This window comes from Oryctolagus cuniculus, chromosome 2 (assembly GCF_964237555.1).
Source record: "Oryctolagus cuniculus chromosome 2, mOryCun1.1, whole genome shotgun sequence".
NCBI classification, from domain to species: Eukaryota; Metazoa; Chordata; class Mammalia; order Lagomorpha; family Leporidae; genus Oryctolagus; species Oryctolagus cuniculus.
The window spans coordinates 114,998,128-115,011,514 of NC_091433.1; the positions used below are offsets into that span (position 1 = coordinate 114,998,128).

The 13,387-nt window shown below is 49.8% G+C and overlaps 1 long non-coding RNA gene and 2 gene segments (V, D, J or C); 1 reads left to right on the forward strand and 2 right to left on the reverse strand.

Moving 5' to 3' along the window:
• LOC138848564 (uncharacterized) overlaps positions 1 to 13,387 on the forward strand; it is a 284,768-nt gene that overhangs the window by 217,203 nt on the left and 54,178 nt on the right. The window lies entirely within an intron of this gene.
• LOC138848679 (Ig kappa chain V region 3315-like) overlaps positions 1 to 13,387 on the reverse strand; it is a 32,827-nt gene that overhangs the window by 8,288 nt on the left and 11,152 nt on the right.
• Positions 890 to 5,993, reverse strand: LOC138848680 (Ig kappa chain V region 3381-like). The segment is given in 3 exon segments: positions 890 to 1,073; positions 5,661 to 5,877; positions 5,972 to 5,993. Coding segments are annotated over 3 exon segments (423 nt in total).

Here is a 13,387-nt window from a genome sequence, read left to right on the forward strand (position 1 = left end):
CAGAGGGATTGGGAGGAAGAGACTCACACCTTGACTAGACTCTTGAGGAACAGTGGTTTTTCTGCTACTCCGTGTTGAATTCTTTGTTTAGTGGAGGGTGAAGCTGGTGATTATAGAGTGAAAGTATGTCAGTGTAGAACTTAAACAAAACAGAAGAGGAGTGGGGGTGATTTGAGAAAGGAGGGAGGACATGGTGGGAAGTCTTATTATATCCTCATAACAATGGACAGGATGGGCCGGCCTTGTTCTTTGGGTAAGGCTGTGCATGCAGCGCCAGCATCCCACATGGGCACCGGTGGAGTCCTGCTGCTGCACTTCCAAACGAACGCCCTGCTAATGGCCTGGGAAAGCACCCGTGGATGGAACAAGTGTTTCAGCCCTGGCACCCACGTGGGAGACCTGAAAGAAGTTCCATGTCCCAGCTCTGCCAGGCACAGCCTCAGCAGTGCAGCCATTGAGGAGTGAACCAGCAGAGGGAAGAGAACGCTCTCTCTGTCCCTGTGTGTGTGTGTGTGTGTTTAAGCATGGGCTATCAATAAGAAAATAAATCTCTTTTAAAAACTACATATGTATCTGGTTTCCTTCATAAAATATTATAATCACCAGAATTTAAACTAATTTTCTTTGTAATATCTATAATGTTTTCTCATTTACTCTATGAATCCCAAATGAGGCTTCAGCTTCGAATACTCAGAATAATTGCTTTCTTTAAAACAGTAGGGACAAGGTCTTGTAAGTGCTGCTGCCACCAAGGAGGAGGAAAGGAGGGAGCCTCAGAGGAGTCAGCCTGGCCCCTTCCACCCGACCCTGCAGGACCTTCAAGCCTAGCTGCTCTGAGAATCACTCTCAGCAGATGGGGCCCAGGAGGAGCAGCTGAGGCAGCCCAGCCTCACACTTCTGCTTTCCTGGTGGTTTTGTTAGGGCTTCTAACACTGTGGTACCAACCACTACTATAATAACTGCCTTGACAGTAGTAAGTGGCAGCATCTTCACACTGCACGCCGCTGATGGTGAGAGTGAACTGTGTCCCAGATCCACTGCCACTGAACCGTGATGGGACCCCAGATGCCAGAGTGGATGCAGCATATTCAGAAGCTTGGGAGGCTGCCCTGGTTTCTGCTGAAACCAGGATAACCAGTTACTATAAACACTCTGACTGGACTGGCACTTGATGGTAACTGTGCCTCCCACAGCAGCAGACACGGGCGATGCAGTCTGGGTCAAACTTGAGCAAATGTGGCACCTGAGAAGGGAAACAGAAACACAGAGACCACACTCATCCTCACGTTCTAAGAGGACGCTCCTGCAGAGACCGGCAGCCCTGGCCTCACTGCCCGAGGCCATTCCTGCTGCTGGCCTTCCTTACCTGGGAGCCAGAGCAGCAGGAGCCCCAGCTGCTGAGTGGGACCCTTGTGTCCATGCTGGGTCCTGCCTGGCACTGCCTCCTGCATGGGGTGGGAGCAGCCTGCTCCCAAATGCCCAGAGAGGTGGGCGGTGCTCTGGGGACATGCAAATGAGCAGGGGTGGGGCAGGGCTGTGCCCAGCTGAAGGGTCCTGGGCAGCTCAGAACTCAGGCAGGGGCTGTGTCTGCAGCTGCCCCAGCTCAGACCAGGGCTGCCCCAGTGTACCTGCAGTGCGCATGTCTCTACCGGGAGAAGTCACATCCCAAAGTCACTGAGGGACTTCTGCCAACACTTTAAGTGAACTGAATGACCTGATGGTGTAATCTATTCGTAGTTCGGTTGGGATCTGTAGGAGAAAGTCCTTTTCTCTAGAGAACACCTGGTCACACCTTGGAAGGTGAAGTCAGTGTCTTTTCCCTTTTGAGTGAGTGGCTGGGCTCTGATATCCTCCCAATGTCACTGTGTTCTCACGTGGGGTACATTCTATAGCACACAGAGAACAGCTGACTGTAAGCTGAGCGAGCACACAGTGAGTCTGAGAGAGAATCTGTTGGGTAAGTATCTTGATGACCTCCTGTCAGTGCAGGTATGTGACAGCCTCAGGGTCAGCTAACAAAGGACGAGAGTGGACAAGGGGGCTTTGATTGGTTGATATGTGTCTGCACAGAGGGGAAAAATTGGAGTTACAGGGACATGAGAGGTAGGACTAGTGGAGGGATGAGAAGCTACCAAGTAGGTGAGGAAAGAGTTTGGAATGCAGATGTGACACCTACATGCAGTCCCCTGGGGTTGAGGAGGCTCTCAGAGAATGGCAGTCGGGTGGCACAGCTGCAGGAGGGACTGGGTGGAAGATTTGTTCCACGTGGAGTGAGGTGGAGACAGTGAGGTGCTGTGTGTGTCACACCAAGCTGGGATTGTTTCTTCTGCTGTTTTAATCTCTGGCCTCAGCCATGGGATGAACATGGCCATGTGGAAGGAATATATTTAACATTATATAGACCTGAGTTGAAAACTAGCACCTGGGGGCCAGCGCTGTGGTGCAGTGGGTTAACGCCCTGGCCTGAAGCACCAGCATCACATATGGGTGCCGATCCAAGGCCCGGTTTCTACTCTTCCCATCTAGTTCTTTGCTATGGCCTGGGAAAGCAGTAGAAGTTGGCTCAAGTCCTTGGGCCCCTGCACCCATGTGGGAGACCCACAAGAAGCTCCTGGCTCCTGGCTTCGGATCCGCGCAGCTCTGGCCGTTGTGGCCAACTGGGGAGTGAACCAAGAGATGGAAAACCTTTCTGTCTCTCTCTCTCTCTCTCTCTCTCTCTCTGCCTCTCCTCCCTCTGTGTAACTCTGACTCTCAAATAAAAGAAATAAATCTTGAAGAAAAGAAAAAACACCCCAGTTGCTCACCATGGGAGTTTGGGCAACCCATCTGCCCTCTGAGATTCACAAGTCACATATGAGAATTCTCTATACCCTTCAGCATCTAGGCAGACCCTAGACAGATGGGAGGAAGAAGAAGCCCCTCTGGGTGCTGTGGGCAGTAAGAGCATCAGCACCCTAAGCCCTGGGGTTCCTGCACAGGACGGAGGACCCCATGAGTGGCACCCATTCCTCCTGTGCCTGAGCTATGTTGGCTCTGGGGGTAACCCAGAGAGTCCCCCGTTTCTATGCCCTGTCATAGCCTAGACTATTTACTGGCTGTCGTTTAGACTCTAATCCCTACTAGGAATAGCCGACTCCCTTCGCTGTGTCTGCGTGAGTCTGGGCAGACTCCTCAGGCAAAAGGCCATCATTCACTCAGGGAGACACTGTCAGTCCTGTCTTGGTCCCGGGGCTGTGGAGGACTCAGACAGGGAGGGTGCAGAGGAGCCTCCGAGGCCCCATCTCCCAAAGCCTTCCGAGGACCTGCGAATCCTGGCTGCCTCTGAGAAGCCCAGGGATGGAAGCCCGAGGGCAGCATCCGGGGTGCGCATTCTGCTGCCCTGGGTGGTTGATGTCTGGGTTGGTGACATTGCTGGGGTGGGGGACACTGTGCAGCTCACAGCAGTGGCTGTAGCATCTTCAGGCTACAGCTGCTGATGGAGAGAGCGAACTCTGTCCCAGACCCTCAGCCACCGACCTCACGGGCCCCCAGATGGCAAACTGGATTCCAGCAGTGAGGAAGTTGAGGAGCTTCCCCTGGCTTCTGCTGATACCGAGCTCAGACACTGCTGATGTCCTCACTGCCTGACAAGTGATGGGGACTGTGTCTCCCACAGAAGCCGACAGGGAGGCTGGAGCCGGGGTCATCACCATGGTACATCTGGCCCTGAGATGGGAGACAGACACAGATGTGCACACTCGTCATCGAGCTCTATGAGGGCTGCCCCGAGCAGCCAGGCAGCGCTGACCACGCGGACTGAGTATCTCTGCTGCTGTCCTTCCTCAGCTGGGAAACAGAGCACCAGAGCCCTAGGAGATGAGCAGAGGCCCTCGTGTCCACGCTGGGCCACCCTGTGACAAGGGCTGCAGGGCTTGCACAGCCCAGAACCTGGGAGAAGCTGAGCAGCTCCTCGGTGTGCTTCTGGTGGACGTCACTGGGGCCAGGGAGGCTTCTGCTTTGCTCTTATTCTCTAATGGCCTTGGTGTGAGAAGGAGGTTCAATAAATAGAACACACTGGAGGGGTATGATTTATAAGGAATGGCTGTGCTTGGTTCCTGCCACACTCCTGGGAGGCCGACATGAAGTTCTCTGCTCTGGCCATCTGGGGAGTGAATCCACCAATATAAGATCTCCATCCCTCCCTCCCTCTCTGTCACTATGTCTTTCAAATAAACAAATCTTTGAGAGAGAGAGAGAGAGAAAGAGAGAGAGAGAGAGAGAGAGAGAGAGAGAGAGAGAGAGAGAGACCAGTTTGCAATATGAGAATGCATATTAATGTCATGGCTCTCATGATTCTGAGGTTTAATCAGACTTGAAAAACGCCAGTTACTAAGTAATTTTGGTTTGAGAAACCCATGACAGAATGGAGAGGAATGCAGAGAGGATGAATGAAGAATGAAACAAGGCTCCTTCCTCTTGCTCCTACCCTAGCAGCCCTCCTCCTAGTCCTATGGCTGCAAAGACAGACTCCCTTGATTTTGGTTGTCCGTATCTATTACCCAGTAGGACATTGCTTAATTTAGTCAATCCTCAGGCCCAAGGTCAGAGAGACATTTACCAATAAAACCCGTCAACCAACCACCCAACCAAAAGAACAACCCAAAACACAGCAATCCCCAGGAAGCTCACCACTTGTAGGCTATTCATATTTTGTCTTTCTTCCTATATTTTCCTGCTAATGTTTGCTTATCAGCATCTCCTGCATTTCCTTCCTATATTCCATATTGCAGCTATCTCAGCTGTAATACGTGAGAAAGATAAGCTGTGGTGCAGTCACTCTGCCCCCCTTTGCCAGTACGGAAAGAAATTCTAACTGCTTCTTGGGGCTATTTCATGCCAAATATTCCTCTTTCTAAACTTTGGGACAATCATTAGGGTTGCATAAATTGATGTTTATGACCCTTGAAAAAAATCACAAAAATTTCAAGAGTCCGAGTGAGAGATCGTGTGGAAGTCAGGGCTGGAGAGAAAAGATCAATACGGGAGTTTTTGTTTGTAGCTGCAAGAGAAGCTAAGGAAACGTCAAATGTGTTCAGGAGAGAAACAAGGAGGTGGTGATATAGAAAGAGCTCCTAGGTGTCTGTCTCCGACCGAGTAGTCACATAGACAAGCTGGGCACACAGTCATGTGTGTGTTTTGAGTTCACGTGGGAGCTCCAGGGAAGGAGAAGCAGCCCTGGCAGTTGAACTTGACTGAAAGGCCTCCCGTGGGAGGTTTCTGCCTTAGCCCCAGTCCCCCTGGGAGGGACAGCAAAGCCTACAGCATTTTCAGCTTCTACCCTGCAGAGGGTAATATCTGTCTCTCAGCCAAGATGAATCACGAACCAGATGCAAACCAGAAAAAAAGACAAGTTTGGGAGTTCAGCCTAACCCTCACTGTCTCCTTCTCCACTAGATAAACAAGATGATTTCCTACAAAAATGACTTGTTTATAAATTCCCACATCAAGTCCATCTCCTCTTGCTTGATCCTGAGAATGGCCTGCCACAGCTTGGCACTCTGTTCCTCTTCTTAGACCTAAAGGATTCAGATTTTTCTAGGTTCCAGTGTGTTTCTGAGTGAATAGTCCAGGCTCCTAAAGAGATATACAGCCTATGGACTCTGTCAAATGCTGATTCCAGTTTTGATGCATCGTAGATCAAGAGCTTGGGAGGCTGCCCTGGTTTCTGCTGATACCAGGCTAGGTAGTTGTTACTAAAAACACTCTGACTGGCCTGGCAATTGATGGTGACTGTGCCTCCCACAGCTGCAGACACAGGGGATGGAGTCTGGGTCAGCACTCGTGCAAATGTGACATTTGACAACACTCTAAATGAACTGGAACACTGGGTGGTGTAATCTATTCATGGTTATGTTGGGATTCTGTAGGAGAAAGTCCTTTTTCTGAAGAGTATGTGCAAACATCCTGGGATTAGCAACCTGCACTTGCTCACCATTTGACTTTTGGAAATCCATCCTGCCCACTGAGATGCACAGTCAGATAGGAGAATTCTCTCCATCCATCAGCACCTGCACACAGGTGCCGTGTCTCCAAGTGCCCACTTCAGACCCAGGTTGCTCAGGTCTCCTACAGAGAATGTCTCTCTGGGGGTCTCAGCAGAGAGAGGTCCAGTGTGGGTAGAGGTCCACGCCCTCCTCATGGCTCAGCCCAGCATTGCTGCTACTGCTCCACCTGAGACAGGGGCTACAGGGCTTGCACAGCTCAGAAACTTTGAGAAGCTGAGCAGCTCCTCAGTGTGGTTCTGGTGGCCGTCACTGAGGCCAGGGCAGCTTCTCCTTTCTCTATTTCCTTAATGGTCTTTTTTTTTTTTTTTTTTTGACAGGCAGAGTGGAAAGTGTGAGAGAGAGACAGAGAGAAAGGTCTTCCATTGCCGTTGGTTCACCCTCCAATGGCCGCTGCGGTTGGTGTGCTGCAGTTGGCGCATCTCACTGATCCGAAGCTAGGAGCCAGGTGCTTCTCCTGGTCTCCCATGGGGTGCAGGGCCCAAGCACTTGGGCCATCCTCCACTGCACTCCCTGGCCACAGCAGAGAGCTGGCCTGGAAGAGGAGCAACCGGGACAGAATCTGGCGCCCCGACCAGGACTAGAAACCGGTGTGTAGGAACCGCAGGCGGAGGATAAGCCTGTTGAACCGCGGCGCCGGCCAATCCCTAATGGTCTTGGTGTGACGTAAAAGAGCAATAAACAGAAAACATGGTGAGGACTATGATTTGTAAAAATAGTTGTGCTTGGATCCTGCCACACACTGGGAGTCCTACATGGAATTCTGTGCTCTGGACTCTGGCCTGACCCAGCCTCAGCTGACAGGGTCATCCGGTAACTACCAGCTCATGGAGGATTCTCTCTCTCTCTCTATCTCGCTCTCTCTCTCTCTTTCTGTCTCTCTTACTTTGCCTTTCACCAATGCTCAATCTTTCAAGTAAATAAATAAATATATATTTTGAGAAATGGGGAATATTGCATTTAAGAAAATAAATGGGGGTCACAGGAGCAATCGTGTCAGTTTTCAATCTCCGATGCAGTAGTTCTTCATTTAATCCAAAATCAGATAGAACATTCTCATCGAATTGCACCATAGCAGCCTCTTTGTTGGTATATAAAAGCACACAAGGAATAGTATCACAATCTCTTAGGCATGGAATAATTGGAACAAATTGAACAGAGCCCTGTATGTCATAAATCTTTCATTTTAGTGGACTGGGCAGATAAGAAACAAACCAATGACGTTCCGACTGTGCCCCCACTGTGTCCATGTGATGCACCTCCCATGGAGCAGGGCCAGTGCTCAGGACAATGGGGTTGTGGGTGGGCAGGTGCACGTGTGCATCCTTCTGTCTCCACCTAGACAGGGGCAGAGGCAGAGGCAGAGGAGAGGGAATGTATCGGGCAACTCCACATTTGTGTTTCCTGAAAAAAAAATTCTACTCTCAGTAATGGTCAGATAGCCAAATTGTCCCTGGCAAAAGATTATAACATATCTCATGTCCCTGTAGAATAATGTCAGTTAGCACACAGGTCAGAGGGAAGAATCAGTGTCCAGACACTGGAGATAAAAAAAAAAATGAGCCCAGCTTTAGTGTGCATTAGCAGGAAATGGGGTCAGAAGTGGAGCAGTAGGATTCAAACCAGTCTCTGATGTAGGCTGCTGGCATTGCAAGTGGCAGCTTAATCCACTGTGCCATGATGCCAGTCTACCCTCCTCCCTAGCTTTTCTTAGAAATACAGTGAAGGTTTCAGGAAGAGGAGAGAGGGAAGTTCTTTCCTTTATGTCCTCAGACCTATGGTGACCTCTTGAAACTTTCACTCATTGTTTCCTCTTCCGTCCTTGACTCAGAACTCTGTCTGCAGATGGGAGAGAGCTCTTGTGTGAGCTCCTCTAAGCACCTGCGTTCTCCTTCTGAGTCCTGGTCTCTGGCAGCTGCTTGTTCTGAGCATGTTTATTCTGAGTCAGTACAGAGGTGAGTGTGGGACAGAAGTCTCATCTCTCAGAGACCATCTCCCTGGTGCAGCGGTCCGCCATGAGGGGACAATGTGAGGACATCAGAGGACAAGCAGGTAAAGACATTGACCTCAACTTCAAGGTGTAACTAAGTTTCCTAAGAAAAGGGACTTTCTCCTACAGAATCCCAACATAACCATGAATACATTACACCATCTTCTTGACCCATAAACTCAAAGTTTTTTTAATGTCCCTCAGGGACTTTGGGAGGTGATGTTCCTGGCAGGAACATGTGCACTGCAGGTAAACTTGTGCAGCCCTGGTCTGAGCTGGGGCTCAGAAAGAAATTTTGACTCCATGCATAATTTTTTCTCACAGGGGTAAGATTACCTAGTGATCCGCGGTGCTGGCCAGAGGAATGTATTTAAAGGTAGAGACCTGGGCTGGCGCTGCGGCTCACTAGGCTAATCCTCCGCCTAGCGGCGCCGGCACACCAGGTTCTAGTCCCGGTTGGGGCTCCGGATTCTGTCCCGCTTACCCCTCTTCCAGGCCAGCTCTCTGCTATGGCCCGGGAAGGCAGTGGAGGATGGCCCAAGTGCTTGGGCCCTGCACCCCATGGGAGACCAGGAGAAGTACCTGGCTCCTGCCATCGGATCAGCGTGGTGCACAGGCCGCAGCCCAGCACAGCCCAGAACCTGCGAGAAGGTCCTCTCCCACTCATTCTCCCTCGCTCTCTCTCTCTCTCTCTCTGCCTCTCTCTCCCTCTAGAGATCTGTGTTCACCTCACACTGATGCTCACTTCTTATGTATATAAATAAATAAATAAATATGATGAAAATAGAAAACGATGGGCCCGGCACTATTGCACAACGTGTTAAAGCCCTTGCCTGAGGTGCCAGCATCCCATAAGGGTGCCAGTTTTTGTCCTGGGGAAGCAGTAGAAGATGGCCAAAGTCCTTGGGCCCCTGAACCCACGTTGGAGACGTGGAAGATGCTCCTGGCTTCGGATCCACACAGCTCCGGGGAGTAAATTAGTGGATGGAAGACCTTTCTCTCTGTCTCTACCTCTCTAACTCCATCTTTCAAATAAGTAAAATAAATATTTAAAAAAATGGAAAAGGGTAACATTTAAGAAAATTATCTTCACTAGAAATGAGTATTAACCACAGTACATGACACCCTTACTAAACTGGGTTCCTCTTTTATAATTCCACTGTCCGGGCACTGATTCTTCCACTGACCTGTGTGTTGGCTGGTTTCATGCTGCAGCAATTTGAAAAAATTTAAAAATCTTCCCCAAACAAAGGACAAAATTGCCGTGTGACCGTTACTGAGAGTACAATTAGGTTACTTCTTCAGCAAACACAAAAGTTGGACTGCCTACTTCATTCCCTCTGCCTCTGCCCCAACACAGGAGGATGCACTCAGTGGACCAGGACACACACTGCCCACCTGTCCCGAGCAATGGCAGTGTCCAGGGGAGGCCTCTCCCATGGCCCAGAGTGGGAGCAGAGGCAGAATGTTATATGTTTGTTTCGTATCTCCCTTGCCAACTAAAATGAAGATCTATGAGATGAAGGGCTCTGTTTGATTTTTACACTTATTCTGTGCCTGGGAGATTGTGATACTGTTCGTTGTGAGCCGACAATGAAGCTCCTATTGTTTCAATTCGATGAGAATTTGCTATTTGATTTTGGAATGAATGAAGAACTGCTCAAGCAGGGATTGAGAGCAGACGCGATTCCACCTGTGACCCCCAGGGGGTGCCAGCTCACCTCAGGTCTGGTAGTGACAGAGGGATTGGGAGAAGAGACTCACAGCCTTGTCTGGACACGTGAGGAACAGTGGTTTTTGTGCTATTCCGTGTTGAATTCTTTGTTTAGTGGAGGGTGAAGCTGGTGATTATCAAGGAAATGCAAAGTATGTCATTGTAAAATTTAAAAGACAAAAAAAGAACAGTGGGGATGGTTTGAGAAAGGAGGGAGGACATGGTGGGAAATACCATTATGCTCTCACAATAGTGGATAGGATGGGCCAGCCTTGTGCAGTGCATAAAGCCGCCGCATTGAGCACTAGCATCCACATGGGCACCGGTGTAGTCCTGCTGCTCCACTTCAAAAGAGCTCCCTGTTAATGGCCTGGGAAAGCACCAGCGATGGGTCAAGTGTTTCATCCCTGGCACCCACGTGGGAGACCTGAAAGAAGTTCCATCACACAGCTCTTTCCAGTCAGCCTCAGCAGGTGCAGCCATTGGAGGAGTGAACCAGCAGATGGGAGAGAACTCTCTCTCTCTGCGTAACTGTGTGTTTGTGTGTAAAGCATGTGCTTTCAATAAAAATAAATCCTTTAAAAAACTGTACACATAAAACTAAAAATTTTTGCATATGAAATTGGTACCTTTTATAAAATTTTAAAATCACCAGTACTTAGAATATTTTTCCTTGTATTACCTATAATGTTTTCTCTTTTGATCTATGAATCTCAAAGGATACTATATCTTTGAAAGCTCAGTAAGAATAATTGTTTACTTTAGAACAGTAGGGACATGGTCACGTCTGTGCTGCTGACGCCAAGGAGGAGGAAAGGAGGAAGCCTCAGAGGAGTCAGCCTGGCCCCTTCCACCCGACCCTGCAGGACCTTCAAGCCTGGCTGCTCTGAGAATCACTCTCAGCAGATGGGGCCCAGGAGGAGCAGCTGGGGCAGCCCAGCCTCACACTTCTGCTTTCCTGGGGTTTTTGTTAACGCTTGTTTCACTGTGGTAAGTAGCACCACTATATGCTCCTTGACAGGAGTAAGTGGCAGCATCGTTACACTGCACGCAGCTGATGGTGAGAGTGAACTGTGTCCCAGATCCACTGCCGCTGAACCGCGATGGGACCCCAGATGCCAGACTGGATGCAGAATAGATCAGTTGCTTGGGAGGCTGCCCTGGTTTCTGCTGAAACCAGGATAATTTGTTGTTATTATAAACACTCTGACTGGACTGGCAATTGATGGTGACTGTGCCTCCAACAGCCGCAGACACGGGGGATGCAGTCTGGGTCAGCACTTGGGCAAATGTGGCACCTGAGAAGGGAAAGAGAAACACAGAGACCACACTCATCCTCACGTTCTAAGAGGACGCTCCTGCAGAGACGGACATCCCTGGCCACACTGCCTGAGGCCGTTCCTGCTGCTGGCCTTCCTTACCTGGGAGCCAGAGCAGCAGGAGCCCCAGCAGCTGAGTGGGGGCCCTCGTGTCCATGCTGGGTCCTGCCTGGCACTGCCTCCTGCATGGGGTGGGAGCAGCCTGCTCCTAAATGCCCAGAGAGGTGGGCGGTGCTCTGGGGACATGCAAATGAGCAGGGTTGGGGCAGGGCTGTGCCCAGCTGAAGGTCCCAGTGCAGCTCAGAACTCAGCCCAGGGGCTGTGTCTCCAGCTGCCCCAGCTCAGACCAGGGATGCACAAGTTTACCTGCAGTGCCCATGTTTCTACCGGGAGATGTCACCTCCCAAAGTTTCTGAGGGGCATTTGTCAACACTTTAGGTGAGTTGGAGCACAAGATGGTGTAATGTATTCATGGTTATGTTGCGATTCTTTAGGAAAAAATCCATTTTCTATGGAATACTTAGTTACACCTTAAAGCTAAGGTCCATGTCTTTACCTGTTTGTCCTCTGATGTCCTCACATTGTCCCCTCACTGCAGACCGCTGCACCAGGGAGATGGTCTCAGAGAGACGAGACTTCTGTCCACACTTACCTCTGTACTGACTCAGAATAAACATCCTCAGAACAAGCGGCTGCCAGAGACCAGGACTCAGAAGGAGAACGCAGGTGCTTAGATGAGAGATCACACGTTGTGCTCTCCCATCTGCAGCCAGAGTTCTGAGTCAAGGATGCAGGAGGAATACAGAAGTGAGTTTCAAGCAGTCACCGTAGGTCTGAGAACATCAAGAAAAATAACTTCCCTCTCTCCCCTGCCCTGAAATTTTCACACTTTTCTTAAGAAAGCTAGAGAGGGGGCTGCAGATGTTTATAGCTGGTTAACGCCCTTGCCTGAAGCACTGGCATTTCATATGGGTTTACATTCCAGACCCAGCTCTCCACTTCCCATCCAGCTCTCTGCTATGGACTGGGAAAGCAGTAGAAGATGGCCCAATTCCTTGGGCCCCTGCACCAGCATAGGAGAACCAAAAGAAACTCCTGGCTTCTAGCTTCTATTCCGTGCAGCTCTGTCCACTGCATCCATCTGGGGTGTGAACCAGAGGATGGAAGACCTCTCTCTCTTCACTACTTTCACTGTAACTCTGTCTTTCAAATAAATTAAAAAAAAAAGAATAGAAATCCAGAGAGGATGGAAAGCTGACATCGTGGAACAGTGGATTAAGCTACCATTTGCAATGCCAGCAGCCTATACCAGAGACTGGTTTGAATCCCCACTGCTCACTTCTGATCCCATTTCCTGCTAATGCTCACCCTGGGAGGCAGCAGAAAATGGCCCAAGTTCTTGGATTCCTGCCCCCCAGGGGAGACCAGGGGCAGTTCTGGCTCTGGGGTCTGCTTGGCCAGGAACTCACTGTTACAGCCATTTGTGGAGAGACCCAGCTTCAGAAACCCTCTTCTCTCTCTCTCTCTCTCTCTCTCTCTGTCTTTGCCTCTCTCCAATCTGTCTTACAAGTAAATAAGTAAATATTTTGAAAAATGGAAAATATTAACTCTTGTGAGAATAATATTTATTAGCAATAAGTATACACCACAATACAAGACACCCTGCTAAAACTGGGCTCTATTTTTTAAAAAATTTATTTAATCTATTTGAAAGACAGAGTTACAGAGAGAGGTAGAAACAGAGACAGAGGTCTTCCATCCACTCGTTCACTCCCCAGATTTCTATAATGGCCGGAGCTGCGCCCATCTGAAGCCAGCAGCCAGGAGCTTCTGCCGGGTCTCCCATGTGCACACATGGGAATAATGACTTGGACCCTGTCCTACTGCTTCCCCAGGCCATACCAGAGAGTTGGATTGAAAGAGGAGCAACTGGGACTGGAACCAGCACCCATATGGGATGCGGGAGCTTCAGCCAGGGCTTAACCGGCTGTTCCACAGCAACTTGGGCTCTAATATTTTTGCATCCAGTGTCTGGGCTTGGATTCTTCCACAGACCTGTATGTTGGCTGGTTTCATGCTACAGCAATTTGAGAAATTTAACAAGTTTTTCCTCAATCGAAGGAATATTTGGCCGTCAGACCGTTACTGAGACTACAATTAGTGTATCTTTTCAGGAAACACAGTGTTGAACTGCCCGATTTGTTCCCTCTGCCTCTGCCCAAGAAAGGAGGATGTACTAGGTGGACCTGGACACCCACTGCCCACGTGCCCCAGCAATGGCAGTGTCCAGGGAGGATCTCACTTGAATTCATGGGAGCAGGTG